This window comes from Oryzias melastigma, linkage group LG23 (genome assembly GCF_002922805.2).
Source record: "Oryzias melastigma strain HK-1 linkage group LG23, ASM292280v2, whole genome shotgun sequence".
NCBI classification, from domain to species: Eukaryota; Metazoa; Chordata; class Actinopteri; order Beloniformes; family Adrianichthyidae; genus Oryzias; species Oryzias melastigma.
The window spans coordinates 19,476,683-19,486,351 of record NC_050534.1 but is presented as its reverse complement, the minus strand read 5'-3'; the positions used below and the strand labels follow the sequence as shown (position 1 = coordinate 19,486,351).

At 36.2% G+C, this 9,669-nt stretch overlaps 1 protein-coding gene across 1 annotated transcript in view; it reads right to left on the bottom strand.

The window, feature by feature from the left end:
* Positions 1 to 1,578: 1,578 nt before the first annotated feature.
* rassf3 (Ras association domain family member 3) overlaps positions 1,579 to 9,669 on the bottom strand; it is a 69,096-nt gene continuing 61,005 nt past the window's right edge. The window contains exons 4-7 of the mRNA XM_024290788.2: positions 7,855 to 8,022; positions 7,248 to 7,335; positions 5,900 to 6,015; positions 1,579 to 4,432 (exon numbers count right to left, since the gene is read on the bottom strand). Coding sequence (XP_024146556.1) covers positions 4,274 to 4,432; positions 5,900 to 6,015; positions 7,248 to 7,335; positions 7,855 to 8,022 — 531 coding nt within the window. The 3' untranslated portion in view covers positions 1,579 to 4,273. The remainder of the gene's footprint in view (positions 4,433 to 5,899; positions 6,016 to 7,247; positions 7,336 to 7,854; positions 8,023 to 9,669) is intronic.

Sequence of the window (9,669 nt, the reverse complement as noted above, 5' to 3'; positions counted from 1 at the left end):
ATCGAGACGAGGAAGAACAACCGTTTATAAACCCAGCAAGAAGGGGAGAAAACACGGAGAGTTTAGGACGTCCAAAGTGACCCATCAAACCAAGTCAAACCCAGAGAATCAATAAAACTAAATAAGAGGTTAAGCAACTTTTTGTTTTCACTAAAGTAATTTTCAATTTCTAAAACACTATGAATCTGTTTTTATAAAGTAAATCCCAAAACATTTACCTTCAAGCATCCTTCATAAACCCAAGTTAATAAAACCAGTAAAATAATTAAACTAGTGAGATTTTTTTTTATTTAAAATGAAACAATTCTTATGTTAAAATTTAGATTTTCAATTTTTTAAAGCATAGAAACAATAGTCATAGCTTATATGTTCAGTTAACGACCTAATTTAGAATTTTTATTTTTTGCGTTATTTAAAAAGATGATATACCTGACAGTTTAAATATCTAAATCATTCAGAACTTTAACAACTTTTTACTTATGCTAAAACAAAGGCATCATAAGCTCCGCCCATTTTGGCTACCACTGGATTTGCTGAACCTTTGAAATAGGAAATAAAATCTTTATGTACTACAAGAAACAAAATTCCTGAACCTGTCAAATAATTAGAAATAAACAACTAATTGCATTTTTATTTTTACCCATTTTTGCCTATAACACATTTTAAGCAATAGAAGCTTAAAAATGGAAAACCTTACAATTCTTAGTTTTAAAAATTGGTGAATAACTTTTAAACGTGGCAGCTTTTATACATAAATTATAAAGTATTTTTACAAACATCGCCCTGAAAAAAGGAAAATTTTAAGACTTTTACAAAAAATTGAATTTGCTCTGTCAGATTGCAAATCGAACAATGACAGAAGTTTGTGTTTGTTGTAGAAGTTTATTTCAAAGATCAACCAACTCAATTGTTTTTACTTTGAGTTTTAATATAAATCAAAATGTTTGACACACCACACTCAAGAATCCTGAAGGAATATTAATACAAAATAAATTCACTAAAAAATAAATAAATAAATAATAAATATATATGTATTAGAAATAGGTTGGGACTGCCGTACTTTATTTCCTCAATCATATTTTAAGAATCTTATAAGTTAAAGCACATTTATTCTGTTTTTTGTCTTATTTTGAATAATATTTTCTCTTGGAAACCAGATGTTGACTGCTCATTAAAAATAAATAAATAAATAAATAAATATTTCTTAGTTTACCAAAAAAAAAAAAGCTCCATGAATTTAGTTTGGGAATAGCAAGTTGTATATGAGATATAGCTGTGATCATAAAATAAAATTAATTTTTACCATTTTATTGATATGAAAAGTGTATTATTCAGGTAGAGTTTTTATTTCCAGTTAATTTCCTTTAAAGAAAATTGTGTATTATTGTTCTTGTACAATCGTGGGAAATATATATAAACATATAATATAGAAACGGTCCATCAAATGGTCCACATTGTTCGTTTCTGATAAATGACGATGATGAATTTTTTTCCCCTTAATTTAAGAAAGTAGGAAAATCGAAGTTGATCCCGTTCATCTGCACATCATTTGTAATAAAACCGAGACGAAAACAGACAGAAATTCATTTGGTTTTTATTCCAACAACTGAACATTTTTCGGGTTTGACATTTGTGAAATTTCCTTTACAAGTTTGAGCATCAATTAATGTCATTTTTACAGGATCGGTAAACTAAATAAACTCAAACCAACACAATTATTCATCATAATAATGAAGTTCTGTTGGCATTTTTGATTATATTTCTCAGAGATTTTTTTTTTACACCGAAAAGTAAAAATGAAAAAAAAAAAAAAAACATTTCCGCTTCAACAGCTCCCCATGGGCCACATAAACCAGGGAAACTACATTTCCCATGATGCTACACGATTGTCCATTAAGTTTAAGGCTTTGGTTCTCAGCCGCTTGTAAAATGCTAATCTTTAAAGAAAGCTCTTTGGAAAAACAAAGAAAACGAACCCAGTGTTGAATAGAAGAATAAATCTTTAAAAAAAATCTATAAATAATTTTTTATGATTTTTCCCTCCAGTGGGAAGAGGCCTCTAGAAGACTTTTGCACCAGGCAAGACCACAAAAACATCTTTGGTTGTAAAAGTAAAATAAAAAAACTTCTATCAGTTTGACACAGAAATCAGAAGAGTTGCAGGATTTGCTCACTAGATGGCGACGTTGCTCAGCGGAGCTGCAGCGCCGTCAGTCTGACGTCATTCAGCAGCTGCAGAAACTCGTTTTTTGGAGCCAATTTATACGATTGTGTCAGAAATGACTTTAAACAAAAAATAAAAATAAGATTTTAGAACAAAAACAACCTTTTTTGGTGTTTAGTGAGACGCAACAGAACCAAGAGGACCGTCTTTGTGAGCGACCTACATCTACTACACTGAAATACTTTTTGATCCTTTCATTTCACTTTCTAACATCTTTTCTTTCTCCTGTCTTTGTTTTTCTAAAGCATAAAAGCTCAAAACCTCTGCAGACAGACGAGCTGGGAGCAACAAAGCGGCCTTGTGTTCCCGCTCCATCAGCACCTCCACAGATCCTCAAATGCAATAAAGTGATGGAGCGGATGATTAAAAAGGGACTCGTGGTTTGACAAAAAGATCCCTTCATCGTCCCAAAGGCCGCAGTCACGCTGCTCCTTAACTCATTTTCTGTTCCTCGTCTGCTCCCCTGCCTTCTCGTATCTAAACTACGTACTCTAAACCGTCCCGTCAACCTCCAAAAACCTGTCTCACGCCACCACAAACAACTTCCTGCGCTCACAAAGCTTTAGTCCTTTGATCATGTGACCATACCTAACGCCAAAAGGTCATTTCCAGTCACTTCAACCCCAAATGTGACTCTCCAGGTTTCTCTGTACCTTCATCTGCACCATGTATGGAGTCAGATGCATGCCAAAAAAAAAAACAAAAAACAACTACAGTACAGTATTCAGTATGGAGTCAGAAGAATGCCAAAATTAACTAAATAATTACAGTACTAATTTTAAGTATGGAGTCAGGAGCATGCCAAAATTAAAAAAGACAGTACAATTTAAAGTATGGAGTCATAAGAATGCCAAAATTAACAAAATACCTACAGTACTAAATAAAAAAATATTTCAAAAATAGCATCTAAATAGCATATTTTTTTTCTATTAAGAAAAAATTAGGGGTTAATCTCAGTAGATTTTGCCCTAATTTGCAGCTTATTTGAATTTTTCAGTGTCTGAAACCATCATTATCTTTGTTCCTCACTTATGAAACAATTAATTTACAAAAAAAGAAGAATGTATAAAAAAACCCAAATATGATTAATATAACAAAAGAAACCATCTTATGAGCCGGATTAAACCTGATTCACAAAAAAAGTCTTATAGATCTAAAGAATGTAAACAATAAAACAGAGCACCCAATATTTTGGTGGGAAAAAAAACAACACCCGGCAGACTATGGGTAAATTTACTATAAATGTTTTTGTTGTTGTCCAAAAAAAAAACAAATAACTTAATAGCTGATTTTTTGTCCGTACTATAACTACAATTAAAATTATATTTTTAATATATTAAATATAATTTACAATAAAGAAAAAAAAGTATATTTTTGGCACACTTGGAATTCCATACAATTTAACAAAAATGTGTTTGTTGCTTTAAAGAAAATGTAATTACTTAGCATAAATTTCAGCTATTTTTGATTATTTCTGACCTGATTGAGCAAACATAAATTTTTTTTTTGTTGTTTAAAACCCAAACTTTTCCTAAGCTGTAGTTTGATTCCCGTATCGTCTTTCCATCTTGTGAATACATTTTTCTCTGTCTGTGTAAAAAAAAAAAATTATATTTTCTGCGTCTTTAAGATCAAATAAAATAAGACTTTCTGTAAAAAAAAGAAAAAAAACAATCAAGGATTCACCCATATAAATAAAAAAATCTGTACAGACCTTTAAAACAAACAAATTAAATTAAAATAACCCAACATATGGCCTCGAGTCTTTCACAAGTTTAACGTAAAGGAGAAGGAGGAAACTGAAGAAGTGCATAAATTAAACGACAGCAGACAGAGTGGGAAAGAGCGGAGGGATGAACAGAGAGAGGATGGATCCGTTTGGCACAGTGGAGTCAGTCTTTGGCGAAACATCCGTCTGTTCTGCTCATCCTTCCTTCAGAGTTCCTCCGTTTCATCCCACCTTCCAGGCACTTGATCCTCTCCAGAGTCCGCGGACTAAACGGCGCCTCCTCCGACCCTGTAGGGGGCAGCAGTTCTGTTTCAGAGAGGCTAAACTCTGTGCGGCGGCCCTCTGTGCTGCCTGAGCGCTTCTTCAAGTCTGTTCCGGTAAAGTTTGTAGCGGCGGACGAGCGCCTCCTTCTGTTCTTGCTCCTCTTTGTCGAGGATCAGCAGGAAGTTTCGCAGCTCTGGGATGGAGAAGGCGTCCCACTGAGGAGGAAAACAAATACTTATTGGTTTTATTTTCCACAAATACGAAGAAAACTTTTGTTTTTATTCATTAGGGAACAAATATTTAGTTGATGATTGCTGCCGTTTTAACCTTTTAACACCTGAGACATCACCAGTGATGGTAAAATAAGAAACTATCTTTAAGCTCTTTGGCCGTTTACACAATTAACACAATTCCATAGAATTCTGAAGCTGAGAAAAATGATGACTTTTATGTTGAAGTGTTGCATATCGGCACAAAGCTGCTCTTCTTTATGTCAGAATCTGTCAGTTTATGTTAAATACGAAAAACTTCACTCCAGTTCAGTGTTGCATTTTGATGCAATTCTTATTTTTTACATTAAAATAACTAGGTTTGTGTTAATTACACAAGCACTTCACTATGGTAAAGTATTGCATATTGGTACAAATCTGTTTTTTGAAATCCGTTAATTTACATTAGTAACATAAACACTCCACTCTGGTAAAGCATTGCATATCGGGACAAAGCCAGTTTTGTCGGTTTACGTTAATTACGTAAACATTTCACTACTGTAAAGTGTTGCATTTTGACGTAAAGCTGATTTCTTAACATCAGAATAGGTAGGTTTATGTTTGTTTCATAAGCACTTCACTAAGTGTTGCATACCGGCACAAAACCACTTTTATCCATGACAGAATTCTATTTATTTCTACATTAGAATAAGTAAGTCTACGTTAATTACGTAAACACTTGACTGTAGTAAAGTGTTGCATATTAACGCAAGTTGCTTTTATCCCTCTCAGTTCTGGTCAACTGTGTTTGCACATTACTACTGTTTTATTGTATATCGGTGCAAAGCCACTTTTCTCAGAATTCTTTGATTTACGTTAATCACATAAAAAATTCACTACGATAAAATGTTGCTGCTTTTCTCAGCTTTACAATCAGTTGGAATTACGTTCTAGTCAAAAATGGTTGAAGATATATTCAAAGAACATCAACAGAAAGCTCATCTGTTAAAAAATTTAAAATCACGACACTCAAATTTAGCCGTTCATTCTCATAATTTTTTTTTTTTATTTCTCACACAACAGGAAACAAAAGGACAAAAAGAAAAACAATGAAAGCATAAAAATGAAACAAAAAACAAAAGGAAGGAGGCTAACGTAACGAAAGATTATAAAATAGGCAAAAAACAAATGAAAAAAAAAATTATATTTAGAAAACTGATTTTAAAAATTCAGGAAATATAAATAAAATGTCAAAAATATATTTTAAAATGTAAACTTTTTGGTAAAAATAATCAAAATTTATACCAACAGTTAAACAAGTAACAGTAACAAAGCATCAAAGAAATTTTAATTAATAACATTTTTTGTGGTATTTTATTTTATGTGTTTGTATCGTGGAATGAAGTTACTTCTGGACTAATAAAGATGCTATTTAGAAAGATGTAAATGTTAGCACAGAGAAGATTCTTTTACCATGACTTCTCCGGTCTGCTGCTCCCTCAGAACCAAACTGAGCGAGTCCGGGTCCGGTCCGGCCAACAGACGCAGAAACAGCGGACACTCCACCTCCGCCAGTTTACACACATACACTGCAACACAAACACAAACCCGCGGATGAGTCCAAACAAACCTGCAAAAAGTATTCACGACTTCTTACTTTAAGTGTCTGAAATCATTAAAAAATGAAATATTTTAGACAAAAAGATGTTTTCATGAAGGAAAAAACGACCCGATCCAATAAACTTCTATGATTTTATTTGCAGTGAAGTAGAAAAGTCGTAAAAATGTAAAAGCTGTGCAGCTAAAATATTGTTTTTTTTAATTAACTTTCAAAATAAAAGCTTATTTTAAAATGATTCTTTTTACTAATAAAAACTAGTTTTAGTTCTGATGTTTCTCCGTCTCTAGAACTGGTTTTCTTTAACAAACACTCATTAAAAGCGGAGCGTATCCCAGCATCCATCTGCTGTCAGGCGTCTGTCTAGACGTTTTATTAGCAGCTGATCGTCTCCAGATTCACGACAAACCAGCAGAAACAGAACCAGAAACCAGCCGAATGAGTCCAGATTCTGGTCAGAGACTGAAGCCGACAGACGGTCGATCACAAACGTTTTAGAGATGATACGACAGAACCGCACACGCCAACAGCTGCTCATTCTCTGGACTGTATTTATACACTCACTGTGTGTGTGGTTGGTGTTGTGCATGTGTGTGGGAGGGAGGGGCGGGGGGGGGGGCATCTGACAAGGCGGAGCGCCCCCACACCCCAAACACAAGGAGGCCATCAGTGCTGTGTCAGCAGAAAAGCACTGGAATGACACAGACTCACACACTGACAGACATGTGCGTGCACACACACACACAAACACTAAAATGTGCACACAGATACTCACACACACACACACGCACACACAGAGACAGAAACGCGCACAAATGCAAGTAAAAAAACTCACATAGACACATGCACAAACACACAAAGTGACAGACATGCACACAAGGGCATGGTCAGACACTCACACGTGCACACTCACTAAAATGTGCACACAGATACACACACAAAGACAGAAACGTGCACAAATGCAAATATAAAAACTCACAAAGACACACACATGCACAAACGCACAAAGTGACTGACACACACACACACAAGCACATGGATAGAAACACGTGTGAATAGACAAACACACAGAGACACTCGTACTCACACGTGCACATGGACAGACACAAACACACACTTAGGTGAACATATACAAACAAACAGTAGTGGAAACGCACAAATACACACAGGTGTGCACGTTCCCACACACACGGCGAGTCTCACCTTGCTCGTCCCTCCGGCAGCGTTTGTAGAGCGCGTATTTGGCCGGGTTGTCGACCACTTTAAACTTCCCTAAAAGAGCGACGACCACCTGAACGAAAACAACGGTTCATGATGCGTTTGGGGTCTGCTGGTTTTATTCAGCTTTACTCACAGAAAACAGAAAATGTTTCAGTAAATCAAAACACGTTTCATGTTTAGAAACAACGTCAGTCACTAAAATCTCAACGTATAGAAACATTCAGTGTATCAGCTGAAAAGAACAAGAAGAGGAACATTTGAACAAAATAATCCAGAACTGTCTTTAAACCGTCTAAGGAGAACAGTCATAGTTATTATTTTCATTTATGAAAGTTTGGAGCTAAAAATAAATAAATTTAGTTTATTCACAGCAGAATTCGACAAAAAACAGGTTTTTGCCTTCATCTAAAGCAACTCTAAAATAACATATTTATAAATATTTCAGATGTTTTCTGTTTATTTAAAAAAAAATAAGTTTCATTAATAAACTAATATTTTTGTATTAGTATTGACTTGTTGTTCTGAAGCCATACTGATGCAGAAAAGACCTTTACGCCTGCAAACGACGGCGCTCCAGCGTGTTTCCCACCTGTCTGGCCGTGGTGTTGGAGCTGATGTGCAGGATCATGTTGACCTCCTGGGGGAGGTAGAACGCCTCCTCGGAAACCGTGGCTCCTTTATGGCCCCCCCGCACCGTCACGGGCCGCCGCAGATCCATCAGAACTTTGATGAAACCGGTGTACTCGCTGCTGGACCCCTGAGGAAGACGTTCCAGAAGAGGAGAAAAGGTTCAAACCTTTGGTTTCTGATCACCAACAATGTTTTTTTTTTTACTTTTCTTTGTGATTTTTAAAACTTGAACCAAATCACAATAACTCACCAGTTCTTTGAATCTACAACTGTTAAGGAATTGACATAATTTCAATGGATGCTGAAGTAAAAAAAAAAGCCCTATTAAACGTTGTATATCGGTTACTTTACTTCAGAATCAGAGTTATGCTAATTGCGTAAACGATCGAAGAGTTACGACAATTTGAAGAACGTCAACATTGAAGCCAAAGCTCAGAGTTAAAAGGTGATGTAAACATACAAAAAGTTCATCTCAGATCAGTAAATTTCTCCACTTCACATTAACGTGAAGAATAAAACTAAAACCAAGACGTAAAAGGCAGAATTTTCATTGGTGATTCAATCTAACGGGTTGGTGTTCTGAAGGAAACATTCTAGTTTGTTACTTTACAATCGACTTGAGTTTCAAGAGACAGCAGGCACTAAAACAGCTCCGGCCGGTGGCTCACGTGACTCAGGTCTCGTAGGTCGAGACTCAAACCTTGTTAGTAGCAACTTAATTCTTGTGGGTAGCGACTCAAATCTAGAGCATCTCGATTCAAGTCTCGCGAGTCGCCACTCAAGTCTTGTGGGTCACGACCCAGGAGACTTGAGTGGCGACTTACGAGATTTGAGTCTCGTGGTTCGGGACTCAAGTCTCGAGGATCTAGATTAAAATCTCATTGGTTGCGACTCAAATCTCGTGAATCTCAATTCAAGTCTCGTAGGTTGCGACTCAAGTCTCGTGGATCTTGATTGAAATCTTGTTGGTCGAGACTCAAATCTCATGAATCTCAATTCAAGTCTCGTAGGTCACGACTCGAGTCTCGTGGGTCGCCACTGACTTGAGTGGCGACTTACGAGATTTGAGTCTCGTTGGTTGTGACTCAAATCTCGTGAATCTCGATTCGAGTCTGGTAGGTCGCGACTCGAGTCTTGCTCGTTGCGACTCAAGTCTCGTGGGTCGCCTCTGACTTGAGTGTGGACTTACGAGATTTGAGTCTCGTGGGTCGGGACTCAAGTCTCGTGGATCTTGATTAAAATCTCGGTCGTGACTCAAATCTCGTGAATCTCAATTCCAGTCTCGTAGGTTGCGACTCAAGTCTTGTGGGTCTAGACTCAAATCTCATGAATCAGGACTCACGAAATTTGAGTTGTGGCTCATGAGACTTGGTTAGCAGCTCACAAGACTCGAGTCAGTTGAGTGCTGAGGCCAGTGCTGTGAGTTTCTGAAGAAAATCGTCTTAAAGCCTCGGACAAGAGAAAAGATGAGAACACGCTAAAAGAATGACAGCGGAAACCAATGAATGAGCTTCATGTGGGAGGGGCTGAGTCAGTAGTAGCTCATTAATGAGAAGAAAAACAAAAGGATACTATAATTCCCACACAATCCCACAAAAAATGCAAAGGACCTCAATAAAAGATCAACCTGACTATGAGAGTAAATAAAAAATGATAAATAAAAGTGATACATGTGCAGACAGGAATACAAAGATTTAAAGACTGATTTTATTTAATAGGATGATTTGTTGTATGTGACACACAGCTAAAAACAATCATTCTAAACCAGGGGTCT